Raw genomic sequence first — 16,161 nt, forward strand, 5'->3', positions numbered from 1 at the left:
TTGCATACTCAATACTGAGGGCAATCCCCACAGGAGCAATTTGGGGTGAAGTGTCTCAGGGACACAACGACATGCTGACTGCAGTGGGGTTTGAACCTGATCCGAACACATACGCACAACCCACTGCGCCACATTTAAAATATATATTTTACAAGATATAAAGTAATACTGAAGATCAGGCAAATTATCTGAGTCAAAGCAATCAGATGTAAACTTTGCTGAGGCACCGTGGCATTTACAGAAAAATGGTAAAAGCTTTGATATTTTGCAACCTAGCACAAGTAGAGAAGAGACAACAAGTCTGTGACCGGACTCTGTAATGTTAGTTACAGTGCTCAAACTTTCTCCACTTTCTCTGCAATGCTGACATACCTGTCTTACCAAACCATATCAGGCAGTAGCTCCAAAACTCATGTGTGTGTTGAATTGAGCAATAATGGCTTTATGTTTTAGTGAATTCATCTTTCATTTGTAAGAAGAAGTGTCGAAATACTTTTTTTGAATGACAGAATTAAAACCGAAAGTGTGTAATATCAAAGTTTGTAAATAGTTGTATGGATGAATACATGTTGAACATTTAGAAATGACAAACGAAGCACAGTGTTGCTTATCTTGGATAGTGAGTGTGTTTGCATGTGTTCAACCATGTGCTTGTGTGTTTGTGTGACATATGCAGCCTGTTCCCTGGGGCAGACCTGGCGGCAGTTGGTTTAAAATGATGTTTAATTTTTAATGATCTGCTCAGGTTGCATCCCTATTCTGCTCAGAGACTCCCTCTAACTGTCTCCACATTTTTCTCGTGGGTGGTATCTCCAACATGCCCTTTAAATATCTTCCTCAGAGGGCTCACAGCAAACCCTCAAAGTATGTTATCCACAATCATAACCACTTACTCGGTTATTAACGGCGGAGGGCTGTTCACAACCTTCCTGTGTTGAAATGTAAGTGTGTGTGTGAGGATCGTGTGACAGATGGAGAAGTGGCTGACATATTACACATTCTTCGACTCACTCGTCTGCTGTAATGCCCTGAACCGCCAGTATTTTCCTCTAACACCTCACAGCTCTTTTCCCTCTCTATATTCTATGCTTTAGAAACAATGCTCATTTTTTAACATGCCCAGCAACATAAGATCCTGCTAATCCAGTCACATTGTGTTGAGCCTCAGCTCCATTCATACAGGGAGGGTCTTCTCTCCTCCAATCAGAGCCATAGGCCTGCTCTGCAGTTGCAGGCAGAGGGTGGTGTGCACAGCTGTGGACGTTGTTCTTATGCATTGTTAAGCAGGTGCTCCACCTGGACAGGAAGAGAGACGGAGAGCAGACGTGGTTTATAGTCGACATGAAGTATAATCAAGGTTAATATCTGTTGCAGCTAGGGAGAAATAAGGTTCAATCAGCATGATGGCATGGAAAATGATGAGGTTATAAAACACCCTTTCATTCATATATGAGTTCAGTCATATGCAATAAAAAGTGACACACACAGGTGTTAATGCCATAAATAAAACACTGAACCAGCAGCGATCAGAGGACTCTGGTTGTGTGAAATGAAACTATGGGTACCATTTTGTCACCCTTTAAATAGTATCTAGTGGCTTTATTGAATAATTTACTTACATGAAGGTTTATTCTTGACATTAGAGCACATATTTTAAACTTAAAGGTCCCATGTCATGGCCATTTCTACTGATCATAATTCCATTGTTGTGGTCTACTAGAATAGATTTATATTGTGCAATTTTCCAAAATCGCATTGGTTTCTCATACAGCATCTCTGTATAGAGCTCCTGCCACCCCCCCCCCCCTCCCTGTGAGCCCAGTGTGCTCTGATTGGTTGGGACGTTGCGAGGCTCGCTGCTGCGAGGAGCGGAAAGATTTCCGGGTCGGCGATACAGCGAGAACAAGCGAAACTCATCCTGAGCACACACAAACACTCACAGCCGAAGTAAAAACAATAAGTGTGGCTTGATATTGAGTAAGAAAAAGGTTTCTAACGCTGTGAGAATGGGTCTGCGGAGAGCATTTCTCCGCCATCCCAACTCGTCTATTACCAGCGTTCAGGGAGCTCTATGCAAGTCAATGGGACTCCCTGTTAGTTAGCCAAGGGATCCTGGTGTGTGAGGGGCTCAAGGATTGGTCCATTTGGGCCAATCCGGTCATTTGTTGTTGATTTGGGTGTTCACACGTCACAGAACCCAGGAAGCAAACAATGGAAAAAGAGAAATCTCCAACGAGGCGTTCTGGGGCAGCATAGACAGGTCTTCTCTGTGTTAGAGTTTTACTCCCTACAGGGTGTACTTTGAGGGTTTGTGACCCTGCAGACCGTTCACATGCATAAAAACCTTCATAACACACAAGGGGGCGGGTAATAACCGGAAAAGCATGACATGGGACCTTTAAGGTGCACTTATTGCTTTTTCCCTACAGAACATGTGTACCTTGTAATTGTTGGTCACTTTCCATACCAAGAACAGTAGTAGGTGAATTCGATGTGCTGTGTGCTTAATGGCTCTTTGGCATACATTTTCTAAGTTTGTGTATTTACTCGAGGCATTCTTTCAAAGATATTCACTTGTTCTTTTATTGTGATGATAGTGAGAGAACACGTTGTCAAACCCATTGTGTAATCCAAAATCTCTTAGTGTTTATTAGGAATGGACAGTGTGTGCATGCCAGCTTCCTTGAAAGGCACCTTGCATGGTAGCCTCTGCTATTTCCTCAGCATGGGTGAATGATGACTTTTATATGTAAAGTGCTTCGAGGAGTCGTTTACGACTCCTCGAAGCACTTTACATATAAAAGTCATCATTCACCCATGCTGAGGAAATAGCAGAGGCTACCATGCAAGGTGCCTTTCAAGGAAGCTGGCATGNTGTGTGTGTGTGTGTGTGTGTGTGTGTGTGTGTCTTTTATTATGATTTTGCAAATTTGGTTGTAACAAGATCTCTTTAAAGGGTTACATGTGATATGACGGATGAATAACAATATTGAACTAATTGATACCAACATGAAAGTTCCATCAGTTGATTACCTACATTAAAACACGTTTTGTTTGAACATGCAATCAGACTTTATCTTATGCTAACTGTACATTGAGGAGAAACCCAGTGAGAGTCTGAAAGTGTAGTATGACATCTTAACTTTTTCTTCACATCTAGCAAGTGACTGTTTTTGAAGTTGTGTATAAGTGAGTGTGTACCTTGCAGCCGTGAGCAGAGACCACCCTGATGTCAGCAGGGATCCTGTCTCCTCCCTTCACCTCCACCAGGTCTCCACCCACCACTTCCTCAGCGTTGATCTGCACCTTCTCGCCTTCACGGATCACCAACGCTTGCTGCAGGGAGATATTAGCGAGGGTTAGAACAAATATACACATACCATACAACATTACAGACTTTTGCACACACCTACACTTATAAACTAACTGACTAAGTTATTCTTTAAATGAATAAATAATCAGTTAAATTGTCTTTGTTGTGTGTCTCTCCCACTCTTAAGCTTTCACACTCTCTAGTGAGCAAAACACATCTTTACCTGAGGCACCATGTTCTTGAAAGACTCCATGATTTTGGAGCTCTTGGCCTCTTGAAAGTATGAGAAACATCCAGTGATGACGACAACAGCTGTGAGCACAATACCTAGGTACAACTGGAGAGAGAGAGAGAGAGAGAGAGAGAGACAGAGTCAAACATATGTGAGTATTGGATACAATATGTGATGCTGAAGTCGTGGTGCTGAGGTTTTTCGCTCTAGATGTGAATATTTGAGTGTCTGCTTGGCTCACATTGTCTCCTGCAGGATCGTCCTCAGTGGCTGCCTGGATGGCGTAGGCCAGGAAGCAGAGGATGGCGCCGGTCCACAGCAGGACAGAGAATCCACCAAACAGCTGGCGACAGAACTTGACCCACTCCGGGGTGGTGGGAGGAGGGGTGAGAGCATTGGGACCATCCCTGATCAGATACTCTGCTGCCTTGGCATTGGTCAATCCCTGAAGGCAGAACACAGGAAGTGAGGTGTGAGGAGAAAAGCAGGTCTGCTCTGATGCAGCGCCAACACAAACACACCTATATTTATTTAGTATGGACAAATACATTGGAGGTCAGAGGACTGAACAATAGTCAAACACTGTAATAAAGAACCACCCAGTGGTCAACTAATAAAAAACAGGTCTCAAATCATGGTTACGAGGAATAGATCAACTCACCTGGACGCAGTCAGTCTGGAATTTCCTGCATACCTCCTCTATAGACATTTTATGTTCCGTCTAAAAGAATAACAAAACAAAAAAAGGGACAATTAATACTTTGCCTGGGACATTATGTTAAGTCATTGCAATGTTTTGCATGCAAGGACATTTCCTAGAAAATTGTCCAAATTGAAACAATAATTATGCTAATATGTAGCTTCTGTTTTTGGAGTAGATTATCTCCATGCATGCAGTTCACCTGAGAGGTAAGAGTATCAGGGCAGCCAGATAAGCCGACCCAGGTGTTTCTTGTGCTGGCATCGAAGTGACGACCTCCAGGTAACAAGTCACCCCTTCTTACCAGTGAAAATACTTTTTTTTCTGGCCTGCGTGAGAAATATTTCCCTTTTCTCGAACAGTTGGTATCAATTCACTTTCCTTGACTATATCCTCAAAAAGGGGATGCATGGGTGTATATAAATATTTGTTATGTTATTTGTAAATGCCAAATGAATCAACTTTTTGATTGATAAGATCGAAAGTGAATTGGTCTCAAACTCATTTTGTGCCAACATATAATTCCACAAGTATTCACATATAAGAGAAGGTTATACTTACAATAGGAACCTCCTTCTTGAGCTCGTCCATGTCCTTGCCCCCCTTCTTCTTCTTGGGGGATTTAGCTTTGTCCTGTGTGGTGGCAACTCGGTAACTGTCTGACCTTCCATACTACAGACATACACATATGTTTCAAACATGCCTTGGGACTAGTTTAAGGGGAGGGTAGCCTTTCACCTTTATGAATAACCTTAGCTGGTCACTGGGGTGATGGGATAATGGGAAATCATATTAACAGAATAAAACTATACTGTCTCAAAAAAAGACAGCGGGCTTTCTTGAATTACCCTTAAGGTGTTTATCTTGCACAGAAAAGGATTGTGTAACCTCGTGAAGTGGCCTCGTGAAGTGGCCTGTATTTGTCAATTATTATTATGAGGAGGAGGCTGAAGGAGAGCATTACAATACAAACCAATTAACTATTAAAGACATGAAAGATAATGCGTTACCCTGGTAGTTTCTGATGGACCAACACATTTACATTAAGTAAGACCATACATGAAAGGCTCCTTCCTGCTCTGCCACATCCATTTGATGTCTCCGCTGATCAAATCATTCTCGCTCTTATGTCCACAACAGCCTGATGTACACATCAAAACATAAACAAGTTCAAAGGGTTTAACCAGTCATGTTTGAACTTATCCCCTTATGTTCTTTCATTTATCTACATGCAAGGACACGAGAGAGAGAGAGAGAGAGAGAGAGAGAGAGAGAGAGAGAGAGAGTTTATGCTCATCAAAGGCTTTCTAAATATATTCCAATATGTTCTACACATCACAGACACTTTGATCTCTAGGTTAGGAGTAATTCATGTCTTACGTATGTTGCACGGACAGACACATCAGATGTCCTTCGCCCTGCTGTTTCTAGGTACTCTCTCCTTACTATAATTGTAGCCTCCGAAATCGGCTTATCTTGTTAAACTGGACTTGAGTGGACTATTAATAGCCCCGCTTGTCCTTGGCACTGCACGTTCTAGTCCCCTTAGGTCTATAAGTGTAACTCTAGCCTGAGTCCGGAAGGAGAGCGTCATCAATACGAATGTTCCTCAACAGAGGTCAGAGGTGACACGGAGAAGCGACAATCCCTCCCAGGAGGTGTGAGCGGGTCCTATAGGTCAGGCCCTGCACGGACAAAGGTCATAAAGGAAACTGCCCATGATCAATACATGCAGATATACACTGATGGTTGGATGAAGTAGCAAAGTCCAGCTGATACAGGCGCCACATCGTATACTCGAAATGAGACAGAAACATCAATAACTATCATCGGATAATCAATAACAATCCTCCTAACTTAGGTATGTGTGTGTCTAAAGAAAATAAAATGAGCCGAGAGGTATTGACTGCGTGGCGCTTCACAGGATATCAGAAAACTACTGTGTGTTGAAATTGACTGAAATAAAGTCAGCCCCCTCTAGTGGTAGGATCAGGCGGTGACATCATGAGGAGTGCAGCAGACACAGATAACTGCTGCGGGACCAATTTGTTTGCAATGTTTAATCTGTCCTTTGACATGATGCTTAAAAAAAACTGTTTACTTTAAAAACAATTATTGGAATTCTCCTCTCAGATTTGAAGCCCCAGCGAGGAAGCATGAATTGAGATCGAAACTCTCACACACCAAAACACACACACCTGCAGTGTGACGAATGTAACCAAGAAGCTATGCATGTCCCACTTGTGAAATCTTGCCCCTGCACTTTTGAGTCTGTATGTTGAAACAAGGACCTGTCCTTCTGGTTTCTCTGATGAATAAAAACATCCTTCATGAAACAACATGCGGAGGACAACTCTCACTCGCTCTAATTGTAGAGAAATGCAGGCTGCTCAACAACCGCCACTGAATTTAAAGCAAACAATAAAAGCCATTTGTTGGAGCATGTCAGGCATAGAGCCACATGTCAGTGTGGGAAGGAGCTGTTTGACTTGACTTCAAGTGCACACACCCACATGCAAATACAGAGCGCTGCAACAAAGCAGCAGGTGAGCAAATCTCCTGCTGCAGCAAGACCAGGCAGGCCTGAGGAGAGGAAGGCTGCAGAACTGATGCAGTGGAAAAACACTGCAGCTCATCCCCTCTGAGACCCACCCTGGATGTGTGTGTGGGTGAGAAAGAGAGTGCATGCATTATATTTATTCATGGCGCCTCCATTTTAAAAAGAGATGTTGAACAATCGGGACCGTTACCGATTTGCCAACTAAGTAATCAGGTGTCAAAACGGCAACATAATCTATCAGATGACAGACGGTCGCTTCGTTGGTTTAAAACGCTGTTGTGTCTAGTAGATGAGGAATGCTCAAATACGCATTTAGGGAGCATTGTCCGCTCATGGCGCACCTGCTTTTCTCAGATCACTGAAACTGATAGTATGAACACACACTCGGGTGTGTATCTCCCTATCGCAAACCACACATATGCCTAGACACTGAAAAATGGTTGGTAGGAGTGCTTAACAAAGTGTTATGTGGTGAAAAGTGAGGACGTGGAGAGATTGGATGCGAAGGCGGTGGACGAGAGACACGCTTGGGCACATGGAAAGGGAGACATCAGTGGGAGGTGAGAAGCAGGGACAGATAAACAGGTGGAGAAAGGGACAGAGAGAGAGAGAGAGAGAAAGAGTGTGAGTGAGGGAGAGTGAGGGAGGAGAGCCGTTGTCACTCTTCTCTCATGCCTCTAATTAGGTATTGACCAGCAGTCTTTGTCTGCTGGCTCTGTGTCAGCGTTTGACCCACAGTGACCCCACTCTAATAGATTGCGAAACCTTTCTTATGGTATGTGTGTAGGCTGTGGCTCAGTGGATAGTGTGCTGGACTTCGAATAAGGGGATAGCAAGTTCGAGTCCCCCTGCATGTCGTTGTGTCCCTGGGCAAGACACTTCACCCCAAATTGCTCCAGTGGGGATTGTCCACAGTACTGAATAAGTTGCTTTGGATAAAAGTGTCTAACAAAGGACATGTAATGTAATGTGTGTGTGTCACTTGTGTTTCCATATGCTAACTGATTACATTGTGGAGTGAGTGTGCATTTGGGACTGAGGAGTTATCAGCATGAGGAGAGATGTATCTTCAGCTTACAGTATGTTGAGAATGTTAAGTGCATTACTGGCTTTGTGAGTGTGTCCTGCCCCCTCTCCACACACACCCTGATAAGATGTGTCTGTGGTCCACCTACAGTATGTTGCTATTCTTAAAGAGTAAAAGGCTTTAAACTGTACGTCGTTGGTTTTTACTGGTCTGTCTATATATCTTTCTCTGTCATCTCCACCTTGATTATTTAATTATACAGTGTAGAAAAGATGGAGGCAATTTTGTGTACAAACACAAATCGAGTCTCCTTTCATTGGCAGGAAATAACAGAGTGTGCCTCGCTGTCTGTGGGTGCCCAGTTGTCCCACAGTATTCTGGGTAATGTAATGAACCCCGAGGTTCTGAGGAAGGAAACAGAGACTCGGGGCTGGAATTACAGACGGCCGATCTCCCACAGGCACACAGACCAACAGACTGATGACTGACACACCTCTGACAATCCTCAGGAAATGAAAACATCGGATGCTCCTCTGTCTATGGAGAGCAACCACCCACACCCGGTTACATGTCGGCTTATTAAAATCTGCTTAAAATATCAATAAATCCCTACAGCCAATTGCCTCACATATCCGGTGGTGTGTTTGTTTGTGTGTTGATTGTAAATTATGCTGCTCTGGCTATCCAAACATAATGTTGCTCTGATGAGTGCGTGTGTATGGAGGGAAAGTAACCATGGGGACCGCCATTGGCATGGTGACGAAGCTCAGCAGTGGCTAGGCACTCCTCGCTAGGATCCCCTGATGTGATCCGAGACAAGAAATGATTTATGCATCTGTTACTGGACACTGTATTCACTGCTGTATAATATAGACAATTCATTCGAGGAATTGGTAGATGCTTGTGTGTGTGTGTGTGTGTGTGTGTGTGTGTGTGTGTGTGTGTGTGTGTGTGTGTGTGTGTGTGTGTGTGTGTGTGTGTGTGTGTGAGCAGAGGTGAGTCACTGTGTTGGCTACAGTCCGTATGAGCAGCATCTACACGCATTGCGGCAGAAAAATGGAGAAGGTGAATGAGAAAAAAATACATTAAAAAAACAAGTAAGACTTAACTTTAAACACCCAGTGAGTAAAGGGTGTAACTGCCTCTCTATGTTAACACTGCATTTCTCAAAAGAAAGAGAGATGGCTACGTTCAAGAGACATTTTGCAATAAAACTACAAAGTTGCTTAATTTCGGCAGACTGAGAATGTGTGATAATAATCTACGAGTAGATGTCAAAATAACTGTAGGAGTGGCACCCGAAGATCGTTACAGAACTACGGGTCGAGGCATGCCCACTGATGGTGGGATCCACTGGGACTGGCATGTTGTTTTCGTTCATAAACGTTTGTTTTTCTTCATGTGGAACTAACATAAGGAAGTGGTTTGTGAATGGAAAACTTGAGCTATTTTACCATTAGTAACGGCCACAAAATACGTCAGACAATGAACACTTCCTCTTTTTACATCATGGCCTGTTTTCCACTCTGACCATGGCTGTAAAATGTACTGCTAAAAAAAGCTTACAGAAAAAAGGGCACACATTAGTCTCTTCACTTCTAAGCGGATGTTGTATTAATAGAAACATCTGTTCCTACCTGTCTTTACGGTTAACATTAGATGGATATTTGGGTCTAATCCATGTCATCTTCTTTTGCAATCGTGTAGTAGTTGGGTGAGACAGTTAAATGCCTGTGTTTTGCAGGATGGTTTTAAATGAAAAGGCCTCCTTAAGAGTCAACTCATGAAAATATATTTTCTAACGTGGATTATTGAATAAAGGGGGGATAAATAAAAACGATCTTTGTGAGAGCCGTTATGAAAAGTGTTTGAGTGTTGCATTTAATTTCTGCATCTGTAGACATACTGATGTGTGTGTGTGTGTGTGTGTGTGTGTGTGTGTGTGTGTGTGTGTGTGTGTGTGTGTGTGTGTGTGTGTGTGTGTGTGACATTGCAAGGTCATTGGGCCATCTGCTGTTTCTTGCAGCAGGATGGCAGGCGGGGGGGCAGTATTGGGAGGCAGTGGACCGATGGACATTGCTGTTGGGATTAGCTAGTCTGATTACTACAGTGGATTAGCCCATGTGACCCCCCTCTATTTGTCTCTCTATCACTCTTCTTTCTCTGCAATCCTCTCTCAGGGAAATCCAATGTGTAAATGTAATCTAAAAAAAAGTACTGACTAAGCAAATAGATTAGATTGTTACTTTTACCAGACGATAAGGATTTTAATTCTTTGTAAACGAAACTCTTAAGATATTTGTTTCACTTATCTGCAAGAGACTTGATAGTGATAGGTAGGTTTCTTATCTTTCTGTTGAAAAAAGTGATCAGATATCAAAAGGAGGAGATGCCAGATATCCAACATGGAGACGAAAGGGAACAGATGAAGATTTGTGTGGTTCCAGGGGACGGGGCAGTTAAAGTTAAAACATGTACGCGTAGAGTATTAATCCGATTGAATGGTAAAGAGAGAAATGAAAAGATGGTGGCCGCTCAAGAGCACAAACGTAAATTCTTAATCTCTGAACCGAATAAACATATAGGGACGAAGGAGATTAACTCTCTTTAGCTCTCATCATGATCAACCCAGACGTCACATTTAACAGAAGTCCTTCCACTTGCTGCCCCTCTCCCCTCGGATCACTTCTGTCCATCTGTCACCCAACTGAGACCATTTTGTAACTGTGTCTTTAGTTCTTTACAATGCACTGTGGTCTCTTGAGGCTTATATGTGTCTTCGAATGGGGCCTGGTCTATATTGGTGCTGTAAATCTTGGTTCTTTGGTGCTTGTAGTGAAGATGGCATCTGGCCATGGTGTGAGTGGGGGCACCTAGGACTCCTGCATTTGGATGAGTTGTTCAAATTCAAACTGCAGTATGGCTTTTTATCCATGTATGTTATACCTGTTGAGGTGATTTTATTATCTTAAATGCCCGTTCTTAAATGTCCTTTATCTTATTTTGTAAATCACTTTGGGATGCCGTGTGCTGAAAAGTGCTGTATAAATAAACTTGCCTTGCCTTGCCTGAGAAAGCATCTGGTTGCATGGATATATCCAGATGTGCACGCACGCACATACAAACATCTGTTGACTGCACAACTAGAATAATTACCCATTAACATTTAGCATGTGTCCCTTTGTGATTCCAAACCAGGATAGTTGTATTTAGTATGTCTGAAGGAAAGGAAAACTATTCACAATTCACTGCTCAGAAATAAAATGACTGTGATACTTGGAAGATATTTAATCTTCTCTGCAGCATTGCAACACACAAAGCAAATGTTCCAACTTGTTGTAAAATGATCTGTTTTTTATTTTTAAAAGCCTTTGTCCATTGTGGCTGCCCATTGTTACACGTTGGGCTTTGGTGTATTCACACAGGGGGACACACTCTTCACAAGCGCACACACACACACACACACACACACACACACACCACACACACACACACACACACACACACACACACACACACACACACACACACACACAGATCTCCAGGACAACACCCTGAATTAGTCATGTCGTTGTAGTCAGGCAACCTAATCCCTTGAAATGCATTAATTATGGGAGACCAGTAACACGTTAATGTTGGAAAACTGTCACTGTGCCTACGGTTATCTGTTCTAAAGTAATGTATGAAGAGACAGTGCTGACCTTTACATTTCATTAGCATTACACAAGCTGTATTGAGCTCACAGCTCAGGCTGGCTAGCTCCTGGTTTTCTGCTGAGGCACAAGAGAAATCTGGACTCTGTCCTTCAGCAGGACTCTCACTGAGGACACTGCACTCATTACAGCAGATATTATTGATCAGAGACCTACAAGAGGCTTGAAGGGGACAATAGAGGATGATTCAAAGGTCACCATATTGACCTTAATTGACCTAGGCCGCAGGCTAAAGATATCCCAGCAGGCTTTGCGGTCAGGGAGATCATGCGGTTGATCAGATCCTATATGGACGTGCTTTACTATTGGTCCGTGCGACATGTAGGACAGATCAGTGCAGCCTATCAGCATCAGGCACCAGGTGCAGTGGGGAGGGATGTGCAGTCCTCTGCACCAAACTGAGGGCTGGGCCTCTGCAGAGATCCAACTCCTAAATCGTCTTACCCCAACATCGTACATCCTTCTCCATCCTCTAGAAACATTTACATCATGTCAGGTAATCAGAGAATCAATCAAGCCCTCGACAGGTTCTCCTCACTGCAATGCCTTCCAAGCAGGTCAACCACACCCCAGCTCACCAGCCTGCGTGACCTTCTGTCTCGGGGCTGCTATTACACCTTCATCCATCTTTAATACCTGCCCACTAGTGTTAAACCTCTCTAACCTCTTCTCTCCACCATGCTCAACCTTCAGGCTATGTCCTATGAAGATCATCCACCCAACCACATCCCTGTTCTCCCTATCCCATCTGTCTCCTCCTGTCCTCCTGATAACCAATCCTACATGTGCAGCAAGAGGAAACAGGAGCCAGAGTAATGTGAGCCTTAGGTCATTATCCTGTAACAAGATATACCGACCGGCAGGCAGGCAGCCCTCCCCCACCCTACGCCTCCACCATCATTTTAAATCCCTCTCTCATTCTCACTCTACACCTGCAGACCAGCCACTACTGAGCTGCCCTTCCTCCCTCCCTCCCTCTCGCTCTCTCAGCACTGCCACCCTCCCCCACCAGTGTCACGTGTCTGAAGGTGAAAATCTCCCCCTATAGTCTCATCAGCATCCGCCTTGTATAGCTGCACCAATGCAGAACAATGATTAAGGTGGGCAGGTGTGTGACTGAAAAGACATTTCTTTAGAGATAATCTTCCACATTGAGATTCATCCCTTTGCCAGGTTAAATGGTCTTTCTGGCAAGCCTGACACATGCCCAGGCTTTGCTCTATAGCATCACTGCTGTCTCTAAGCCCTGTCCTCTCTGCGTGCTCCCGATGCCAACCTATCACAGCTCTTTACAGGGAATTTCCACATCACAGGCCCCGCCCCCAGTTTGACGCAGGAGGCACGTCGCTACTGATGCACCCTGCGGCCTTGGGGAAGGACAGCTGGCAATGCCATCGCACAGTGCACCAATGCAAAATTCAGGGGGAAAATGACAGAAAGAGCGAGAAGCAAGTGTCGACCGGTGACTGGTGGCATCCATTTACTCGCACCACGAATCCATCCATCACTGCATCCCTTCATCCATCTCTCCATCCCCTTTCCGTTTCAGGGTGACCTCAGCAGGCATCGAGTGAAAGTCAAGGAAACACCCTTCACAGATCGCCAGGCACGCTCGTATTCTGTTTTATAATGCCAATCTCCGGAGAGCTGCGGCATCTTCCCAAATCCCACCCTACATTCCTGACAGCAGCGATTCATGCGTAATACTCCCATCCCATCCCATTTGACGCAGTGCCCACTAATGGTGCCGGTTAGCTTCCCCCAGCATCACGGGCTACATCTCTACCGGCAGAGGCATTTCAGATGATTGTGTAACCGCAACGACATCGACTTCTGCCTCTGCAGCGGTGCATATCTCTCAGAGCCGCATCATCTCCTGCTGCAGCAACACGGCTCCTCGTTTTTCAGCACACAGACTGCAGTCGAATATTAAAAAGGACAACTCCTCTCTGCATGATACAGAGGGGGGGACATTGCGCAATATCTCACAATTACACTCATATCTACGCCTTGGCATTTTCCGGGAACGCGGGTTTTTTCCACCAGCTTCCTCTAATACCGTTTGCATGACTAATACAAGATAACAAGAAACAGATGGTTTTTTTCAAAACTGCGCAAAGCAGATGAGATTACTGTCAAATATAACGTTGTACTATTCGCATCTTGAATTTAATCGGTAGTAAATGTGATCACTGTTAGCGATTACCGAGTAGCTGTTACGTCACAAATTAAACAGGGGAAATAAACTGGTGAGGCGCTTATTCTGAGTAACCGCATTATGACGCATGGGCCATCGAGGGTGCCCGGGATGAAACTGATGGCGTCCACCGGTCAGCATCTCTCCTGCTCCACCACCGGATGCTTCTACTCGGTTGACCGGTCCGGAGAGGGCAGTGCCAACGGGATATACAGCAAGGGGAGGACATAAGGGCGAGGAGAGGGGGGGGGGGGAGGATGCGCGGGCATGGAGGAGGTCACAGTACATCGTGTTCATCTGACAATGTCATAAAATATGTGCCTTCAAATGCAACAAAATGTTCAAATAGAAAATAAACCACAGCTAAATGAGGGGTGATGAGAATGGGTTTCTAACAGGTACACCCTACCCCCACCCTTCATATCCCCCCTCCCCACCCCACCCACTAGAGCTCTCGGTAAGAATAAACCGATTAGGCCTAGCATGGCTCGCAAGGTTATAGTGACAGTAAGGCCCATCATAGACCTGGAATACATAGGATAACCTCTAAACCACACAAGTGACACCTTGGCATCGTTCGTATTTATATCGGTGCCAATGAATTGACCGAGCGAATAAGAGAGAAAGGCACGAGCAAATATAATATTATTATTTCTATTCAACAGTAATTCAAGTCAAAAGCAGGCAGAATTCATTCAAGAGATCGGTGTTATATCTCTGCTTCATATAGCGGCACAACAGAGGAGCTACTGGCTACATCAATTTGTCGCAGTCTAGGATACCAGGCTAAAACAGAGTTCCGCATTACAGTCAATGTCAGTCAGGCAAACGGGATTTCCATAGAGGGAAAAAAATGACATCACTTCAGCCCTTCCTCGACAGGAGTAACATTTTAAGGCTATTTTCTCAGGCCACTTCAGGGGGGCTACAACGCAGTTATAAAGTGGAAATCGTCAGTCTTACCCCCATGTTGGCGCAGTCACTCTTCTCCTCTCAGGTGATGCACAGCTTGAGAGGTGTCAGCCCCTCGCGTTGAATATCAAAATGCCTTGCCTTGAAAAATATGAAAGAGAATATGCTCAGTATTCAGGGTGGCTTAAATGAAAAATGAGAACGACGTCATGGCAGTTGATCTGACAAAATGCTTTTTTAAATCAAAACGTTGTCAAACCTTCCAAAAGGGTTCGGCTATTCTGTTTCCCTGTGAGACGTCTTTCAAATGAAATGCTGCGGTCTCAAGCGGAGCATCACGCGGGGTGCGCTTCCTTCCTTTGCTCTCTGATACTTGCGGTGAAAGACCGGCAAAAAGGAAGAGCCGCAGAGCTACCTTTTCAGCACTTGATCTCCCTCCGCGAAAGTCCCGGTTACCGCAGTACTCCTCGAGAGCCGCACCACTCCGCCAATGCAAAAAGCTCCGCCTAAAGACAGTATTGAGAGGGGGCTAAGACCCGCCCATTTGTCATGCAGCTGGCCAATCACAAGCCTGACCGTGCATTCTGTGATGGGTTTGCTGACCAATCGGTGTCGTGTCAGCCTATAAACCAACCAATAGAACGGCCAGTCTGCCCCTCCTGCTTTACTGCAGAATTCCGAGGCTTGCATCCAGCAGCATCGCGAATCTCTAGGCTGAAATGTTTTAAAAATGGACGCACAAGGTTAGACTCTAGTTGTCGTGATTGTGTCTGTTCATCATGAAATGTACTTATGTAAGATACAAATAGTGGATTTGTGTGCATTAGTGCATGGGATAAGCACCCTTGGATGTCTTAGCAGGCCTGTCATGAGCATGTTGTGCACCTTCATATAGTTGGCCTTGGTGCAGCAGAAAGACGACACAGCAGTGTAGCCACAGAGTGTGTGTGTGTGTGTGTGTGTGTGTGTGTGTGTGTGTGTGTGTGTGTGTGTGTGTGTGTGAGAGAGACATGCAGATGACAACTATTTTCCAAATCAGAAAATGTTATCCTTTTAGTCTACAGTTCGGTTATTAATGTATTACTGCACATCAGGGGCATTATGGGCTGCAGACAACCTGACAGCCGTGCATCAGCAGTACAGTTTTAAAGATGCAGAGTCAGCAGCATAGCTGATGTGGAGAGACTTGTGGCAAAGGCAAAATACTGATATGGGCGTACCTCAGTAAAAGCAAAGACTTCGACCTGGCATTTTGTCTTTGGAGCTACTTGACATTTTATGATGACAGTTGTAAAGACTTGTGTCTACCGTTCACATGTGGGACAGCAGTAAGTACCACACAGCAAGAACAAACTTTTCTAACAAATCAGACTACATTCCTTAAACACTGGACAAGTATTCAGAGAGACAGGGGGGAGGAAATGATAGAAAAGAGACTGAGAGGGAGGCATAACAAGGGCAATGACTGTACAAGAGAACAGGTAGGATTGTGGATTTTTCTGTAACA

At 44.4% G+C, this 16,161-nt stretch overlaps 1 protein-coding gene across 2 annotated transcripts; it reads right to left on the bottom strand.

Annotated features, from left to right (window-relative positions):
* Positions 1 to 3,141: 3,141 nt before the first annotated feature.
* LOC104944631 (sodium/potassium-transporting ATPase subunit alpha-3-like) lies at positions 3,142 to 15,133 on the bottom strand. 2 transcript variants are annotated; one of them, XM_010770198.1, is made up of 7 exons: positions 14,914 to 15,133; positions 14,706 to 14,795; positions 4,807 to 4,917; positions 4,207 to 4,266; positions 3,787 to 3,990; positions 3,537 to 3,650; positions 3,142 to 3,336 (listed from the first exon to the last, which is right to left on the bottom strand). In XM_010770198.1, exons 2-7 carry the CDS (start codon positions 14,709 to 14,711, stop codon positions 3,157 to 3,159), a joined length of 675 nt encoding a protein of 224 aa, XP_010768500.1. In that variant the 5' UTR covers positions 14,712 to 14,795; positions 14,914 to 15,133; the 3' UTR covers positions 3,142 to 3,156. The 2 variants fall into 2 exon arrangements, with proteins under 2 accessions (XP_010768500.1, XP_010768501.1); XM_010770199.1 differs by having other exon boundaries at positions 4,807 to 4,878; positions 14,914 to 15,131.
* Between the last annotated feature and the right edge of the window lie 1,028 nt (positions 15,134 to 16,161).

Source organism: Notothenia coriiceps, unplaced genomic scaffold (assembly GCF_000735185.1).
Source record: "Notothenia coriiceps isolate Sejong01 unplaced genomic scaffold, NC01 NC01_scaffold00008533, whole genome shotgun sequence".
NCBI classification, from domain to species: Eukaryota; Metazoa; Chordata; class Actinopteri; order Perciformes; family Nototheniidae; genus Notothenia; species Notothenia coriiceps.